Source organism: Melanerpes formicivorus, unplaced genomic scaffold, assembly GCF_026170545.1.
Source record: "Melanerpes formicivorus ecotype bairdi unplaced genomic scaffold, bMelFor1.0.p_v2 SCAF_102, whole genome shotgun sequence".
In the NCBI taxonomy this organism is placed as follows: domain Eukaryota; kingdom Metazoa; phylum Chordata; class Aves; order Piciformes; family Picidae; genus Melanerpes; species Melanerpes formicivorus.
The window spans coordinates 588,967-607,783 of record NW_027142454.1 but is presented as its reverse complement, the minus strand read 5'-3'; the positions used below and the strand labels follow the sequence as shown (position 1 = coordinate 607,783).

The following is an 18,817-nucleotide window of genomic DNA, read 5'->3' as shown; positions in this document are numbered from 1 at the left end:
CAAGGAGTCCACCACCTCCCTGCTCAGGCTGTTCCAATCCCTGACCACTCTTGCAGCCAAGAAATTTTTCCTGATATCCAAGCTCAGCCTGCCCTGGCACAATTTCAGGCCATTTCCTCTTGTTCTATCACCTGATACTAAGAAGAGACCAACCACTACCTCACTGCAACCTCCTTTCAGATAAAGAGTCCCTGCCTCATCATACCCTGCTAAACTTTGGGCTGCTCCAGAGCTTGACATTTTCCAACTGTTTCCCTGGACAAGGAGCTTCCATTGCCCTGATACTCCCTGATAGGGTCTGAAAATCATTGCTAGATGTCTCAGCATCAACACCTTCAATCTTTGCTGGTGAACAAGAAGCTCACCATGAGCTCTCAGTGTGCACTTGCAGCCCGCAAAGCCAATCAGATCCTGGGCTGCATCAGGAGAAGTGTGGCCAGCAGGTCAAGGGAGGTGATCCTCCCCCTCTGCTCAGCCGTGGTGAGACCCCACCTGGAGTACTGCCTCCAGTTCTGGAGCCCCTATTACAAGAGGGATCTGGAGGGGCTGGAAGGTGTCCAGAGAAGGGCCACAAGGATGATCAGAAGGCTGGAGCTCCTCTCCTGTGAGGACAGACTGAAGGAGTTGGGGCTGTTCAGTCTGGAGAAGAGAAGGCTCCCAGGTGACCTAATTGTGGCCTTCCAGTATCTGAAGGGGGCCTACAGGAAGGCTGGAGAGGGACTTCTCAGGATCTCAGGTAGGGATAGGACTGGGGGGAATGGAATGAAGCTGGAGGTGGGGAGATTCAGGCTGGAGGTGAGGAGGAGGTTCTTCCCCATGAGAGTGGTGAAGCCCTGGAATGGGTTGTCCAGGGAGGTGGTTGGGGTGCCGTCCCTGGAGGTGTTTAAGCCCAGGCTGGATGAGGCTCTGGGCAGCCTGATCTAGTGTGGGGTGTCCCTGCCCATGGCAGGGGGGTTGGAACTAGATGATCCTTGTGGTCCCTTCCAACCCTGAATGATACTATGAAAATTTACAAAATTGAAGTGTACAAATGGCACAATCAGAACCTGACTCACTGCACCAGGTTTGTCCCCAGTGCTGTCCTCATGTCCTCCCAGCACTAGCTCCTGACAACAGGCAGAAAGGGAGTCTGGAAAAGGGGCCATTCTCTTTCGGCAGAGAGGAAACAGGACTCTTTCCACAAGTGAAAGATCCTCACATAGCTATTCCAGATCTGTCTGAGTGATAAGGGCAGCACAGAAGAAAGAATAAAAGGTCTTTGCATCTTCTAAACAACCTCCCTATGGATCCCAGGTCTTTTCAACCAGAAGAGTTTTGAACTAAAAGAGCTTTTTTTTCCCTCAAGTGGCTGCTCTGAGCCCTGCAGAACTGACACATCTGAAGGTGGAAGAGGTAGCTGACTTGGTAATAAGTTTGTGTGCATTACAAAGTCATCCTGGCTTATCAGGAGGGAACTCTGATAAATGGAAGCGGGCTTCCCAAAGCAGCCCCCTTACCTTTGCTCCAGGTAGTTCAGAGCCTGCCTCACAAACTCCATGCGCACCTCCATGTTGGTCCGGACCTTCAGGGCATCGCTAGCAGGGACCAGGGTAACATCAGTCATTTGTTTCACCATGGCCCACATCTCAGAGATGTTCTGTAAACAAACCAAGCCAGGCAAAAGCAATTAGAAGAGAGCTGAGCAAACCAACCTTGCTCAGTCTTGTGTGATGTTTGGCTGCTGAAGAACAGCGTAGAACCACCAGAGTTATTGTCTGGTTGGATTCCCCTGGGAGGTATTGGCATGGAGATACTGGATGCTGTCATGCAGAAGGGGAAATCCCTTCTGTCCTGCAGAATTTCTGCAGAATCCGGGCTTCTCTGCAGAATTCTTGGGCAAGAAGGTGGCTGCAAGTATTGGACCTGCAACTGTCACCCAGGATCAACGATGATTTTCAGTGCTAGGCCAAGGACTCGGTGCTCCGATTCCTTCCCCACTTCCCACCCAACAAACACCACCATGTCTGCAGCTCTCTATCCATGCAGCGAGTCTAGAGCACAAGTCTTGTGAGAAGCAGCTAAGGGAACTGGGGTTGCTTAGCCTGGAGAAAAGGAGGCTGAGGGGAGACCTCATTGCTCTCTTCAACTCCCTGAGAGGTTGGAGTGAGGCAGAGGTTGGTCTCTTCTCCCAAGGAACAAGCAAAAGGACAAGGGGAATCAGCCTCAAGTTGGGCCAAGAGAGGTTTAGGTTGCACACAAGAAACAATTTCTTCCCCAGAAGGGTTGCCAAGGCCTGGAACAGTCTGCTCAGAGCAGTGGTGGAGGCCCCACCCCTGGAGAGTTTGAAAAACCATGGAGATGTGGTGCTGAGTGCCACAGTTTAGTGGTGACCTGCTAGTGCTGTGTCAACAGCTTGACTTGATGATCTGGAAGGGCTTTTCTACCCTAAACAATTCCATGAGGCTGTTCTATGACTCTATAAGCAATTGCTCTGGCTGCTGTGATGAGAAATAGCTAAAGGATCCCTTGGGCAAAGACTCAGGTCTGAAAAACCATGCTGAAAGCCACCCAGGTCTGCTGATTGCTAAGGATGAGACAGTACCTGTGTCTCCAGGACTGGAGGATCCCTGCTGAAACAGTGAAACACTAAGCAGGAACAGCACTGTTAGCTCCAGCAAGGGCAGGTGTTTGATCTTGGTGCTTCAAAGCAGCTCAATCACCACACTGGCCCCAGCAAAATGAACAGAAGTGTCTGAAGCCAAGAGGCACAGCTGCAATTCAGATCACCCCTCAGCTTCTGAGCAGCTTTTTGCTCGCCCCATTTGCACAGTGTTTTCATGACTCTCCTGCAGTTACTCTCCTCCAAGCACTTCTCAAAGGTTTGTACATTTGATTCTGTGGTGGATCAAGCTAACACAATTAAATGAGTGGGAGGGGAAGGGGGGGACCAAAGGAAAGGCAGGCAGATGACTGCTTTAAAGTCAGTCCTAGGGGCTTTACTCTTTGCTGTGGAAGCCTACTTCACTAGCAGAATCTAACTGAAGGCCCTTCCACCTGCAGCTAAACACATTCAAAGGGTATTAGGAAAGCAGATTCTGAAGACCAAACACAACAGAAGCCTTTAAAACTAAAAGAGGTAATTTCTCCCTGATGGGGCTCATGATGGGGCACCACGGTGAAATCTTTTCTTCCTCTCTGTTTTAAGAGATTCACACCATGGCCAAGTTCATCACAGATGGACCCTGCTGCTGCAGAGAAGATTCCAGGACTGGCTTTGTGGGGTTTTCATTGACAATGGCAGTAGTTCTCCACCAATGTCAGCAGGCTGTTAATCAAACCAGATTAAAGGCATTTCCCTTTGTTAACCCACTGCTGGTACCTTATCATCCAGTTCTACCACAGCAGCACAAAGGTCCACCAGGTTAGGCTGCAGATGTCCATTCACTATCTTCTCATTGTAGCTGTAAATCTGAAAGACATTGAGAGGAAGCACAATGTAACACTATACAGATCCCAGCACTCCTCTTCCTCCTCCCCAGCCACAGCAGCAAAATCTGAACCAGGATCCAAGAAGAGAGCATCACCAGAAAGCCTCTTCTGCCTCACTCCACATCAGTCAACTTATTTGAAGGGGGGCTACAGGAAAGCTGGAGAGGGACTCTTCACCAAGGCATGGAGTGATGGGGGAGGGGTGGTGGCTTCAAACTAGGAGAAACTGGATTTGGATTAGACATTAGGAAGATATTCTTCCTAATTACAGAGTCACAGATTGCATTGGGTTGGAAGGAACCCTCAAAGGGCATCTTGTCCAAACCCCCTGAAGGCAGAGCAGGCTGCCCAATGCCACATCGAGTCTGATCTCAAATGGCTCCAGGGATGGGGCCTCCACCACAGCCCTGAGCAACCTGTTCCAGTGCCTCTTTGTGAAGGACTTCCTCATAATGTCCAAACTAAATCTCCTCTGCTCCACTTTCAAACCACTGCCTATCACCACAGGCCCTTCTAGACAGCTCCTCCCCAAGTCCTTCTCTGCAGGGCTGTTCTCCATCCCATCATCCCCCAGCCCGTGCTGATACTGAAGACTGCCCCTACCTGGGTGCAGGGCTTGCACTTGGCTTTATTGAGATTCTGCTCAGCCACCCCCCCAGCCCTTCCAGGTCCCTCTGGATGGCATCCTGCCCTTCAGTCTTACCAACCACACCACTCAGCTTGGTAATTATGCTATGAGCCCCTTAACTGCAGGTACAGCACAGCAGATAGGAAGCCAATTAGCGTACTGTTAACAACCACTAAACGAAGCGTCCAAGGCACCAGCACAACCATGCACATTACTCTGTGATTCATTCTTTCACAGTTACCACAACTGGAGGCAGACAGAGAAAAGCAGATGCAAGAGCTGCTCCCTGGCTCAGGAAAGCCTGAGCCAAGGCAGACAATAACAGTAATTGTGTGCAAATTAGGCAAGGCTTTGTCTGCCTCCCCTCACACATTTCCCTTTGGAAAACTCAAGCCCTTCCCTTCCGTTTTGTTTCCAGTGGTGCTGATAAACAGATCATCTCCAACAACAAAAGTAACAAATTGGGTGTGGGAAGGTTTATCAGTTTTCCCTCAACACTTTCAGAAGGAGTCTAATGCTGGCAGACATTATTAATGCCTAGCTGAGGCACTAAAGCAGCACAGAAGTGAGGCCATTAAAATGGGATAGACTTTGACAACCGTCAGGATTAAGACTTCCTGTGTGTGCACAGCAGCAAAGTGACTAAGACATCAACATGAACAATCCTCCACATCTGAGAATAAAGGGAACACAAAGTCTTCATCAGAAGGGGTTTCAGTTGGCACCTTGGTGGCCATCTTCTGGACAACTGTGTTGTACCTGGTGCTATCAGCTACAATCGGTAAGCAGCACATCCTCAGGTGAGCTGGGTGGGACACCCCCCCCTGAAATGGGTGATCTGGGAGGATGCAGGTGGTGGCAGCTAGGAGCAAGCTGTGGACACCAGCTTGGGGCTTCCACCTTGGGGTGAGTGCCACTTGTGCCAGACCTCCTGGCCTGGAACAGCAATAATGTGGCCATCAGGACCAGGGAAGTGGTTGCGCCCCTGTACTGGGCACTGGTGAGGCTGCACCTTGAATCCTGAGTTGAGTTTTGGGCCCCTCACTAGAAGGAGGACATTGAGGGGCTGGAGCAGATCCAGAGAAGGGTAACAAAGCTGGGGAAGTGTCTAGAGAACAGGGCTGGTGAGGATCAGCTGAGGGAACTGGAGTTGTTTAGCTTGGAGTAGAGGAAGCTGAGGGGAGACCTCATTGCTTTCTACAACTCCCTGAAAGGAGGTTGCAGTGAGTTGGGGTTGGTCTCTTCTCCCTAGTCTGAGGGGACAGAAGGAGAGGAAATGGCCTGAAATTGTGCCAGGGGAGGCTTAGGTTGGAGACTAGGAAAATTCTCTTTGCTACAAGAGTGGTCAGGGATTGGCAGAGGCTGCCCACGGAGGTGGTGGAGTCACCATGGCTGGGGGTGTTCAAGAAATGTGTGGACATGGCACCTGGGGACATGGTCTAATGGCCAGAGTGGTGTTAGTTAAATAGTTGGACTTGATGACCTTAGAGGTGTTTTCCACCCTAAACAATTCTCTGATTCACGTAGAGAAGGTCACATAGGAACACATCCAGGCAGGTCTGGAATCTCTCCAGAGATGGGAGACTCCATCATCTCTTTGGGCAGCCTGTTCCAGTGCTCCATCCCCCTTAAATGAAATTATTAAATTACTTCCACAGTGGAGTTCAGGATCTCCTTTTGACAAGGAAATCCAGTGAGAGGCAGGTTTAGGAGCACACTCCTAACAATCAGACTAAATCCCTGTGCTTTCCAATTGCATTTTAACTCCAGGCATTTCACTTTAAAGGCTTAACTTACCTAAATAGGGGTGGGGGGAGAGGAGGGTAAAACATTTCTATGTTTTTTTAGCAGACCTTCTGACACTTTACACTCCCAGATCTTTCTTCTCTCTCTCTGCCAGAAGACAACATTCAACCCTGTTGTCTGAGCTCCACTCACCTGACGAGCATAGGCCATCTCCACGCTGTCCAGAGAGCTGCGACCTGGAGGACCTGACTCCCCTCCGTAGCTGGGCTGTGTGATGAGAAGAGAACATGGAGGTGTGAGGTCCAGAATCACTGCAAAGACTTCACCAACAACACAGAATCATAGAAGGGTTTGGGTTGCACCTCAAAGGTCATCCAGTCCAATCTCCTCTGCAGGCAGCAGGGACAGAATCATAGAATTCATAGAATCATAGAATCAATAAGGTTGGAAGAGACCTGAGAGATCATCAAGGCCAACCTGTCACCCAACACCTCATGGCTACTAAACCATGGCACCAAGTGCCACATCCAATCCCCTCTTGAACACCTCCAGGAATGGGGACTCCACCACCTCCCTGGGCAGCACATCCCAATGGCCAACAACTCTCTCTGGGAAGAACTTTCTCCTCACCTCCAGCCTAAACCTCCCCTGGCACAGCTTGAGACTGTGTCCTCTTGTTCTGATGCTGGGTGCCTGGGAGAAGAGACCAACCCCCACCTGGCTACAACCTCCCTTCAGGGAGTTGCAGACAGCAAGAAGTCTGCCCTGAGCCTTCTCCTCTCCAGGCTAAGCAACCCCAGCTCCCTCAGCCTCTCCTCACAGGGCTGTGCTCCAGACTCCTCCCCAGCTTTGTTGCCCTTCTCTGGACAGGTTCAAGAGTCTCAATGCCCTTTGTAAACTGAGGGGTCCAGAACTGGACACAGGACTCAAGGTGTGGCCTGACCAGGGCTGACTAAAAGGCAGAATGACTTCCCTGCTCCTTCTGGCCACACTATTTCTGATCCAGGCCAGAATGTCATTGGTCTTCTTGGCCACCTGGGCACACCACCACCAAATCAGGTTGCCCTTCACCTTGAATATCTCCAGGGATGGGGCCTCAACTACCTCCCTGAGCAGCCTGCTGCAATTTTCCATCAACCACATCATGTAGAACTTATTCCTAGCATGCAATCTGAATCTGCTCTGCTCTCATTTCAAACCACTGCCCCTGGTCCTATCACTGCAAGCCTTTGGAAACAGTCCCTCTGCAGACTTCTCGTAGCCCCCTTCAGGTACTGGAAGTGCTGTTAGGTCTTCCTGGAGCCTTCTCTTCCCCAAGCTGAACTCCCTCATCCTGTCCTCATAAGAGAGGTGCTCCACCCCTCTGATCATCTCTGTGACCCTCCTCTGGACCCCCTCCATCACGTCCAGGTCATTCCTTTGTTGAGGGCCCCAGTGCTGGACTGCAGGTGAGGTCTCAGCAGAGCAGAGGGGCAGGATCCCCTCTCTCCAGGCTGCCATTGACCTTCTGGTCAATGCAAGCTCACACTGTTGGCTCACATCCAGTTTCTCATCCACCTGCACTCCCAAGTCCTTTTCTGCTGGGCTGCTCTCAAGCTCAGCTTCCCCCAGTATATCCACTCCTAAACAACAGCCAAAGCATCTTCCTGACAGAACTAAGAGCAGGGTTCTGAGCTAGAAAGAGAGGGAAATGCATGGTTTCAAGCACACACTTTCACTTCAATGTTCCCATTATCTTCCCAGCATAGCTGAAACTTTCTCAAGTGACAGAAATCCTCCTCCTTCAGTGCCCAACCCAACCATTAGCTCTCTAGAGTCAGGACTCTTGATAGCATCTTAACATTTGGACTCTTTCATTTGTTTCTTGAAAGGCTGCTAATTGTCTTGCTGGGAAGCATCTCAATCTGAGCCTCCATCACAGCAAGGACACAGAACTCAAGGGAACAGCTCAAGTGGATCCAGGCCAGCGTATCAGACACTCCAGCTTTGTCCCAGTACCATGAGAGACACAAAACGGGGCTGCAGCATTCAATGATGTGCTGAGAAGTGCCCCACTGGTGGGCTGCTGCAGGAGGGAGGAGGACAGTAGCAATATCCTGACCTGACGAAAAAATAAGCATTAGGAAGAAAATCTTCCCCATTTCGGTGGTGAGGTACTGGAACAGGTTGCTCAGAGAAGTTGTGGAGGCTCCAAGCCTGCCAATGTTCAAAGCCAGCTTCGGTGGGGCCTTCAGCAACCTGGTTTAGTAGGAGGTGACCCAGACCATGGCAGGGGGTTTGGAGCTAGATCATCTTTAAGGTGGCCTCCAACCCAAAACAGTTTATGACTGTGTGATCTTTCTACCCATAGAGCCCTGCCAGGGTTGAGATATTTTCAGGGTAGAGGAGAGAAGCAGAACACTGTTGCATTCCTCTATTCACTGCAACACAAATAAAGTGTTTACAAATAATGGGCAGCTGATGGAATCACAGCACTCCAAATCTACCATGATGTACTAGTCTGATGCTGCATAAAGCTGTTCTCCTCCTGGAGGTGTTCAAAGCCAGGTTGGATGAAGCCTTGAGCAACCTGGTTTAGTGGAAGGTGTCTCTGCCCATGGCAGAGGGCTTGGAACTTGCTGACCCTTAAGGTCCCTACTACAAATCACAAGTATGTGTTCAGTATAGGTTGGATGTCCAAAGAAGTCTCCCAGTCAAGCATGGAAGAGGTACTCTCCAAGTTTCCTCCTCCCTAAAAGTGTAATTCTTCATTTCAGCAAGTCCTGGGTTTGAACAGTGAAGTGTAATCATTTTAAAGGCAGATCCCTTTGAAGCAAGCAGTCCTTTAATATCAGCTGCTTCATAAATACAGTTGCAGCCATGATAGTCTGAAGATAAAAGCAAGGCAAGCTCAGAAAAGCAGCCTAATATTTATTAGGAAGCCAGCTGACATAGTTGGGGCAAGCCAAGAGGAACAGACAAGGCTTTGAAAAAGCAAGTGTGCTTTCAGCTCTGAAACTGAAGCAAGAGCCTTTGAATGTCAGACTTTGAACCCAAAAGCTCATCTGACTCTCCAAGGTGTAGCAGCCTGATAACAAGTCACCTCTCCACACAAGCCCTGCTCAGCTCACTGAGGTGTCTGGCTCAGGCATAGTCAGGAGGACCCAAGCTGGCTGTTTACTGCCACCAGGAAAAGAGGATGTGAAGCACCTAAGCTAAGCACTGAAGGCAGCTGAGCAGCACTGAGAAGGGGCCTTGCTGTGCCTTGTTTTGTTCCTGCACAGCTCAACTCCATGGACATTCACAGAATCACAGAATGCATGGGGTTGGAAGGGATCCTCAAAGGTCATCCTGGCCAACCCCCCTGCACTCAGCAGGGACACCTCCAACAGGCTGCTCAGGGCCACATCATGTTTGACGCTGAGTGTCTCCAGGGATGGGGCCTCAATGACAACCCCAGGCAACCTCTTCCAGTGTCTCACCACCCTCACTGTGCAGAACTTCCTCCTGATGCCCTACCTAAATCTGCCCTGCTCCAGTTTCAAACCACTGTCCCTCATCCTATCACCACAGACCCTTCTAAACAGCCCCTCCCCAGCCTTCCTGTAGGTACATGAGGGGGGCCTATAAGAAGGATGGAGAGGGACTGTTTCCAAAGGCCTGTAGTGACAGGACTAGGGACAAATGGTTTCAAACTAGAGAAGAGCAGATTTAGACTGGATATTAGGAACAAGTTCTGCACCATTAGGGTGGTGAGACACCAGGACAGGCTGCCCAGGGAGGTGGTTGAGGCCCCATCCCTGGAAATACTCAAGGTGAGGCTCGACAGGGCTCTGAGCAACCTGATCTAGTTGAGGATGTCCTGGCTGACTGGAGGAGGGTTGGACTGGATGACCTTTGGAGGTCCCTTCCGACCCAGACCATTCTGTGATTCCAGCATCTTTGTGATCACTGCTTTCTGTGGAGCACACAACAGCTGATTACAGAGTAAAACCCACTCACTTATGTTTGTCCTCAATATAGTGAAACATAAAGGAACTAAGGTGGCCTTGGGCAGCCTGCTCTAGTTGGAGGCGTCCCTGCTCACTGCAGGGGGGTTACACAAGATGACCTTTCAGGGTCCCTTCCAACCAGATGTCATCTGTGGATCTGTAGCAAAGATAAAGCTGGACAAGCCTTCTAAATGGCTGGAATTAGTTTACCCCTGCATTAATTCCTCAGGAACAGTGCTAGTTAAATTCTACCCAACCTGATTATGAAACCTGCTAAGATACATTCAGGCTTTAGGCAGTATAAATGCCTTAAAAAAAAACCCCACCCAACAACAACAAAAGCAAAACCAACCCAAAAGAAAACACATTTTTCTTTTTGCCCCTGAACTTCCACTAAACAAAAAAATCTTCTTCACAGTCACTCCACTCCGACTGGATGCTGACAGTCAGAAGCATTTGCATCTCCCTTTCAGTGCCAAATCATCTGACACAAATTCCTTTAAAGCCACCTAAAAACCCGACAAGTTCTTTGTTCTAAAGAACAAAGCAGCTGTTAAAGCAGGTTTCCTGGGAAACAGACAGGATGGTGGCAGAAACAAGAGCTTTGCAGCCTTCCCCCTCTGCTGGGCCAGATGAATTGCAGTTATTTAAAGCAACGCTCAATTATGGACGCCGCTCATTAATTACTGATGAGGTTTCATCTCCTAAAACAAGTGAAGAAGAGTACATTGTGACTTAAGTGTCACTTCTCAACCAGTGCCTGAACACCAGAAACATAAGGGCTGGGGCTTTGCTTTGAGAATCTGGTTCCTTTCTCCCTGGCTGAGTGAGGCTCTACAGCACTGAAGAGCATCCATGAGGCTGCTGCTCCAGAGAGCTGCACGGCTGATGGGTTAAACCCCACAGGTACAGGGCTGAACTCAGGAGTGCTCACCTGAAATGGAGGAATAACTGCTCTGGGGGTTCAGCTGGCATTTCCCTTCTCTTTCCCTTCTCCTTTCTCCTTCTCCTTCTCTTTCCCTTCTCCTTTCTCCTTCTCCTTCTCTTTCCCTTCTCCTTTCTCCTTCTCCTTTCTCCTTCTCCTTCTCTTTCCCTTCTCCTTTCTCCTTCTCCTTCTCTTTCCCTTCTCCTTTCTCCTTCTCCTTCTCTTTCCCTTCTCCTTTCTCCTTCTCTTTCCTTTCTCCCCTCCCCTTCTTCTCTTTCCCTTCTCCCCTCCCCTTCTCCTTCTCTTTCCCTTCTCCCCTCCCCTTCTCCTTCTCTTTCCCTTCTCCCCTCCCCTTCTCCTTCTCTTCCTCTTCTCCTTTCCCCTTCCCCCTTCCCCTTTCCCCTTCTTTCCCTTCTCCTTCTTTCTCTTCCCCTTCCCCCTTCTTTGCCTTCTCCTTCTTTCTCTTCTCCTTCCTCTTCCCCTTCCCCTTCCCTTCCCCTTCTTTTCCCCTTCTCTTTCCCTTCCCTTCCCCTTCTTTTCCCCTCCTCTCCCCCTTCCCTTCTTTTCCCTTTCTCTTCTCTTCCTTTTCCCCTTCTTTTTCACTTCTCTTCCCCTTCTTTTCCCCTTCCCCTTCTTTTCCCCTTCTATTCCCCTTTCCCCTTTCCCCTTCTCTTCCCCTTTCCCTTCCCCTTTTCCCCATTTCAATGGCACCCTAACCAGTGTGCTTAGAGGATCACTTATTACCTCTCTGCCACAGCTGAGAATTCCCACACTGGAATCCAATTCTTTGAATGCCCAACTTGGCCCTTCAGCAAATAATAAATAAATAAATAAACAAAGCAGGAATTCCAGACTTTGCCTTTTCTTTCACTTCTTTCCTAGGTTTGCTGCCATGGCTCTTGGCTTACTTCCTATTTTCCCCATCTCCCACTGGCATTCTGGCTTCCTCTTTGAATTATTAAACTTTACAAAAGCACTAGCTCACTCATGGCTGTGCTAAAAGGCAATTTTCAGAGGCAAGCTAAGCAGTGAGTCAGCATGGGGAAGGACATTTCCACTCCTTAGCCTGGACTGCAGCCATGGAGCACTGCACAGCCAATCCTTTTGTAGCTGCTCACCAGCACTTCAAGAGACATCCCCTATGACCTAAGGGGAGGGATTTGGGGAAGAGGGGGGCAGATCCTTTGGTGGCAAGTCAGAACTTGTCAAGTTTTCAAGCAAGAAAAGGATTATGAAAGGTGTTGAAAACAGCTGAAACGTGTTTCAGGTCAGGTCTTTCAGCTCAACTGGAGCAGCAAAAGGAAAACCAGAAGAGTGGGTAATGAATGCACAGAGGACTGCAGAAGTGCAAGTGTACACACACACCACCACCACCCACCCCCTGCCTCTTTCTGCACCTCTAGTCTGATACTGCTTCAATCCTTCTGCATCTCCTTCTCTGGAGACCTTCAAAAACCCACCTGGATGTATTCCTGTGTGACCTACCCTACATGACACTGCTTTGGCAGGGGGGTTGGACTCAAGGATTTCTAGAGGTCCCTTCCAACCCTTAACATTCTCCAGTTTGATAGTGCTAAACACCCTGTGCTACTTTTATCAACCCTGCCCTTAATTTTCAGGTCTTCCCAAATCCTTTTTTCAGTGCTGGGATATTTATTCTGCACAGGAGCCACTCGTGCAAGCTGCAGGCACGTTTGTACCTTTCCGATTCGTTTAGCCTAACCATGCTGCTTTTGCAAGGAGTCCTGCTTCAGCTGTACTCAGCCTCCCTTGCACAGCAGACCTCATGCCCAGGAAGATGCATTATTCATCAGCCTCATATGCATATGCACATCCCTCAGCAGAAGTCTGGGCAGACATTTTGTCAGCACTCCAAATGGCTTGGCCAGTGGCTGCGGTGAATTAGCTAGGCAGGGGGGAGAGTCTGAGCTGGAGAAACACCATCAAAACCCACTGAGGAGCACCAGTGGGGTGGCAAGCAGCTTCCACTCCCTGGGATTTAAGAACTATGAAGACATGATGCAGAGGGACAGTACAAAGAGTGTCTCTTGTCACTGTGGGAGCAGGTTTCTCAACAGCAGGAGTGGAAAGAAGAAAACCATGGAATTAAAGGACAAAAGAAACACCTTGGTACTGAGTGGAACGAGACTCAGAACAAACACCTTGAGAGTGTTTGATACCATGAACACCAAACTCAGGCTTTCCTCCCTGCTCTCCCCAAGAAGCAGCTTTTTATTAGCTCTGTTTTAGCCTTAGAATCACAGAACAGTAGGAGTTGGAAGGGACCTCCGGAGATCACTGAGCCAGGCTGGAGGCCAAGGGGAGCAGCAAACCCCAAGGGCAAGTCCTGCTCTAGGTTCTTTGCATGCTTTGCCTGTTAATTGGTCTGATTTCCATGAATAATGTGTTGGTATTTCGCTCTGCCCGAATGAGCTTGCCCAAAGCTTGAGAATTGGCTGGCAGGCAGCTCGGCCCCCTGCTGTGTTTGGATCTGTGCCTTTTCAGTTGATTCTCCATCTCCAGAGGATATCAATTAAACCTCTGCTAGATTCTACAGGCTGTGTCTGTTTGTGTCACAGGCACACAAAAAACTTATTTGACTGGAACAAGGCTTTAGAAGAACAACCTGCTGTGGGGAGGTTAGATAACAGGCTTTTAACACAGTAGATGCACTTCAAACCTCTCAGACCTTTGACTTCTTGAGGCTAAGACTAGAATATATCAAGGATTTTAAATGCTCTTGAAATGACAGCCTGATACTAGGAGTGCTTTGAAACTGAGTGGAGTATTACCAAGTGAGAGTGGATATTGAGTCATTCATAACAAAACACTGAGAGGGTGGTGGGGTTTCTTTTTTCCCCTTCCCCTCCTCCCTCCCATCAATTTGATGCCTGGCATGCAGTGGGGGTAGACACTGAAAGATCACAAAGGGGTTTTTACCTTATTAAATTGCTCCTCTTTACAGTGAATGCCCCCCACTTTGAAAGGAAACCCCCACACCAGAGTAAGTCACACTGAAATCAAAGATGTTAGAAGCTTATTGGGATAGCTGCCAAGCCTCCAGACTCACAGCCTAAAATAATGGGCTGGCTGCTCCTAGCCTGAAATGATTTTAGCCTCCATTATTCAGCACTGCTAATATTGGAAAGCTGGACAACCTTCTGAGAAGTCACAGAAAAGTGGCAGTGAAAGACTTTCTGGGGAAGACAGCTTCTATAAAAAGATGTATGCTGCCTGGGATTAACCTATATTTAAAAGAACAGTCATCAGAAAGGGACATTTCATTAACAGCCTTAATTATTTCCAAATCCCTATACAGGTCGTAGCCCATTAACACCAAGGGCTTCCCCCCCCCCCCCTTCCCCACCTTTTATTCCAGGGTACTGTGCAGCTTTAGAAGTCATTCCAATGAACAAGAATTTAGGGTTTTTTATTCAAAAGTGGGGGTTTGGGGAACATGGCAACACAAAAACTGGGCCTGTTTTCTGACCTGAAAGCACAGCAACTTCTGTTCCTGCACACGCCCTCCCCCCACCCCCACCACTGTCTCTTCTCTCAAGGTTACAGCTGTCATGGAGCATCATGCAGGGGCTGTGATGCAGCTTTGTGCTCCAGGGATCTCAGACGGTGTCTGATGCCTCCTGAAGCTCAGGGGGGTGGAGTTCATAGATTTGTAGAATAGTTTAGGTTGGAAGGGACCTTAAAGGTCATCTAGCTCCAAATGCCCATGGTGGATGGAGCTCATAGATTCATAGCATGGTTTGGGTTGGAAGGGACCTTAAAGATCATCTAGTTCCAACTGCCCATGGTGGATGGAGTTCATAGATGCATAGCATGGTTTGGGTTGGAAGGGACCTTAAAGATCATCTAGTTCCAACCTCCCTGCCATGGGCTGGAACACCTCCTGCTAAGTTGCTTAAGGCTCACTTGGAATGGCTTTGGATGGAAGAGGACTTTAAGATAATTGAGTCCCACCCAACACTGCCAGGTCACCACTAACTCACAGAATGGCTTGAGCTGGAAGGGACCTAAAGATCATCTAGCTCCAATCCCCTACCATGGGCAGGGACGTGTTTCACTAGACCAGGTTGCTTAAGACCTCATCCAAACCCATGTAACTCTACTTTACTTGTGTAAGTGGAGCATTTGAAGAGACCAAACTAGAAAGTTTCAAGTGGAAACAGAAGATAAGGAATGTTTTAAGCTGTTGGTCAATACCTTTTCATGTCAAACACAGGGTCAGTGCTGTCTGAGGAATTTGGTTGCTACCAGATTAAGCTGGAATTGTTCAACACTACAGGTCTTAAGCAGCACAAAACTTTAATCTGCACTGCATGAGACAGCAAGGTAAAAAGGAAAGCAGACTTCTCTCTTTTTCTTTTTGTGCTTAGTATTCATTTGATTTTGCCAAGAAACCTGAGAGACTTCATCAGGCTCCTAAGAAAAGCCCTAAATCCTGGCTTAGCACAGAGTGATAAGGGAAAGCCAATGCTCTGAGACACTCACAGAGCTCTATTGTGTGTCAGCACAGCTGTATCTGAGAAACTGCCTGCTCTCATTAGTGCTGCAAAGGTTTCCTGAAGGTGAAGTTTACCCCTGTGTGCTTTCTGTCCCCTGGCTATAGTGACCTAAGATGTGTTAGCCTAAGTTTCCAGTTTGCAAAGACGTTGCTGAAAACAGCTTCAGCAGCTCCACTGTCTGTACCCATCAAGCAAAAAAAAACCAATCAGAAAGGTCTGGTGTTCTGCTAGAGAATGCATTCTGCTAGGCATAGGCATTGTAGACTCAAACAGAGATTTGGTACTTCTCATTTTCAGCCATCTGTAGCTATAGCACAATGCAGAGGTGGTTTCAGCAGTGCTGGAGTGCCAGCTGTGCATGTGCTGTGTCTGGCTACACACAGTGCTGAGAAAGACAGAGTTACCTCATTTTCCTGGGTGAAATCAAGAGCATCTTCTCCTGATGCAAGCAAAGTATGAAGAATCCTTTGTTTCACCTGTTCCCATTCAACCAGCATTGATTCTCGGTGATACTCCTCAGCCATAGCAAAAGTCTGTTGGTGAAGAAGAGAAAGAGGACCTTAGGAACATACAGAAGCACCAACCATTCCAGCTCTGCTATTCACAGAATGGTAAGAGTTGGAAAGGACCTCCAGAGATGGAGGCCAACCCTCCTGCAAAGCAGGACCACCTAGGGGAGGTCACATAGGAACATGTCCAGGCAGGTTTGGGGAGATCTCCAGAGAAGGAGACTCCACAGCCTCTCTGGGCAGCCTGCTCCAGGGCTCCAGCACCCTTAAAGCAAAGAAGTTTCTCCTTAAGTTTAAGCAAAACCTCCTGTGATATCTCACTTCTTTCCCTTTCCTTTGCCCCACTCTGTCTTTCCCATAGCTTTGTGCTGCTGTGTACACAAATGTCTGGCTTGGCTGAGTAACTCATTCATCTCATCACAACTCACTGTTGGGATATCATCAATTACGGGGCAAAACCCTTTCCCTTAATGAGTTCCTTAAATGAGTTGGTAAGAGGCAGTGACATTTGATAAACATTTAAATGTCAAGCATGCTCACAACAAAGATGATCATAAAGCTGGAGCACCTCCCCTATGGGGACAGGCTGGGAAAATTGGGATTCTTCAGCATGGAGAAGAGAAGGCTCTGGGGAGGCTTAGAGCAGCCTTCCAGTACCTGAAGGGGGCTACAGGACAGCTGGGAGTGACAGGACAATAGCAAAGGGATTGAAGCTTGAGGAGGGGAGATTGAGACTGGAGGTAAGGAAGAAATTCTTGGCAGTGAGGGTGGTGAGACACTGGAACAGGTTGCCCAGAGAGGTTGTGGATGCCCCTCCCTGTAGGTGTTCAAGGCCAGGTTGGATGAGACCTTGAGCAACATGGAATGGTGGAAGGTGTCTCTGCCCATGCCTTGGGGGTTGGAAGTAGCTGATCTTGAAGGTCCCTTCCAACCCAAACCATTCTATGAAGGAGAGCATGAGCTTTGTGTGTCTTTGTTTTATTATAAACATCAGCTTTAGACTTCCATGGTAGGACACAGGTCTTATTCTAGCTCCTCTACAGAAATGGGAATTTAACCTTCATAGACTCATAGAATGGTTTGGGTTGGAAGGGATCTCAAAGAACATTTTGTTCCAACCCCTCTGCCGTAAGCAGGGACACTTCCTAGCAGGTGGCTCAAGGCCTTCTCCAACCTGGCTTTGACCACTTCTAAGCTTGAAGCCTCCACAACTTCTCTGGGCAACCTGTTCCAGTGCCTCACCACCCTCATGGGGAAGAACCTCCTAATGTCTATTCCAAATTGAGCTTCTTCCAGTCTGAAGCCACTACCCCTCATCCTGTCACTGCATGACTTGGCAGAGTGCCTCTCCAGCTTTCCTGGAGGCCACTTCAAATGCTGTAAGGTCTCCCAAAGTCTTCTCAAGGCTGAACAACTCCACCTGTCTCAGACTGAGCCCAATTCTCTCACCCTTGCAACACCTCTGTGGCCACACAGAGCTCACCTGGAGAAACAGTGACAGGAAATAGCCTTAGTGTCACCATTGCAGAAGGCAGTACACAAGGCATCCCTCAGAGCAAGGAAGGAAACAAATCTCTTGTCCTCAGCATGGGCACCTCTAGGGAAGGCAGCAGCCATGAAGAGAGGGTTGGAGGGAGTGTGCTGTGCCTTACACACAGCAGACTCTGCTCAAACAGGTTGAACACTGGACCTCCTGACCCCACAAAACATTGTGGCCATAACACAACTGATGAGGATTGCTTCTGGCAATCCCAAGAGTTTCCTAACATCCCATTTTTCTACATTATTAATACAGATCTCCTACACCCCCTTAGTTTATTAAGTAACTAATTTATTAATCCCTTTAGGACACTCCTCTCTCCTTTTTTTATTTGAAAGGCAACAAATGGGGCTTGCTTCCAACTCACCCTCTTCCGAGACTCTTCGATGGCTGAAAGCAGAGCATTGTCTTTTTCATTCTTCAGGAATCCCTGCAGAAAAGGAGACACAGAGCTTCAGTCAGCAACAAAAATCAGCCTCACACTAACAGCAGATCATAGATTCAGAGAAGGGACCTTCAAGATCAGCTAATTCCAACCTCCCTGCCATGGGCAGGGACACCTTCCACCGTTCCAGGTTGCTCAAGGTCTCATCCAACCTGGCTGTGAACATCGCCAGAGAGGAGACATCCACAACCTCTCTGAGCAGCCTGTTCCAGTGCCTCCCCACCCTCACTGTCAAGAATTTCTTCCTCATCTCCAGTTTAAATCTCTCCTCCTCAAGCTTCAATCCCTTTGATCTTGTCCTGTCACTCCCAGCCCTTGACAAAAGTCTCTCCCCAGCTCTCCTGCAATCCCTGAAGGGTGCTGCAAGGCTGCTCTAATATCTCCCCAGAGCCTTCTCTTCTCCAGGACAAACAACCCTAACTCTCTCAGCCTCTCCCTATAGGGCAGGTGTTCCAGCCCTCTGACCATCTCTGAGTAGAATCATAGAATTGTCAGGGTTGGAAGGGACCTCAAGGATCATCTAGTTCCAGCCCCTTTAGTCCTTAGCTCTTTCAACTCTGAACAGTGCTCAGAACTCTCTCAGTCCACTCCTGAGAAGTTTAAAGGTCACCTCAGCAGAAGTACAGCAAGATGCCAACACAGAGCAACGTGAAAATGAAAATGCATTAATCCCCTGGTTTAATATGCATTCAATCCTAGAGAGATGTCCTGCTTCTATTCTCTTTTATCTCTGTGTCCCAGCAGCTGCTGCCCCTTGCTCTCCATTCGAGGCAGCTAGGGGGAAAGCTGGAAGGAGCGATAAGCCAAGATAAGATTGTTGGACTTGAGTGTGCTGCAGAAAAAAAAGGATAATAGAAAAGGTTTTGACTTGGCAGCTTTAGGCAGGAGCAGAGCTCTTGGAGGCCCAATAAGAGCTGTGAAAAGCAGCCTTAAAATAGTCACTGAAGGAAGGATGGAAATAACTAAACCAGTTGGGAGAGCGTGCAGGCAAAGTTTACCGCAGCCTCTCTCCATGCAGCCAGCTGGAGGGGATAAGAAACAATGCCTAGGAACTGAGGGTTTAAT

The 18,817-nt window shown here is 48.8% G+C and overlaps 1 protein-coding gene across 2 annotated transcripts in view; it reads right to left on the bottom strand.

Moving 5' to 3' along the window:
- Positions 1-18,817, bottom strand: part of NUP93 (nucleoporin 93) — a 131,545-nt gene that overhangs the window by 30,936 nt on the left and 81,792 nt on the right. For both annotated transcript variants that reach the window (XM_068166541.1, XM_068166542.1), the window contains 5 exons: positions 17,675-17,737; positions 15,663-15,791; positions 6,035-6,109; positions 3,359-3,448; positions 1,497-1,636 (listed from right to left, as the gene is read on the bottom strand). In XM_068166541.1, coding sequence (XP_068022642.1) covers positions 1,497-1,636; positions 3,359-3,448; positions 6,035-6,109; positions 15,663-15,791; positions 17,675-17,737 — 497 coding nt within the window. The remainder of the gene's footprint in view (positions 1-1,496; positions 1,637-3,358; positions 3,449-6,034; positions 6,110-15,662; positions 15,792-17,674; positions 17,738-18,817) is intronic.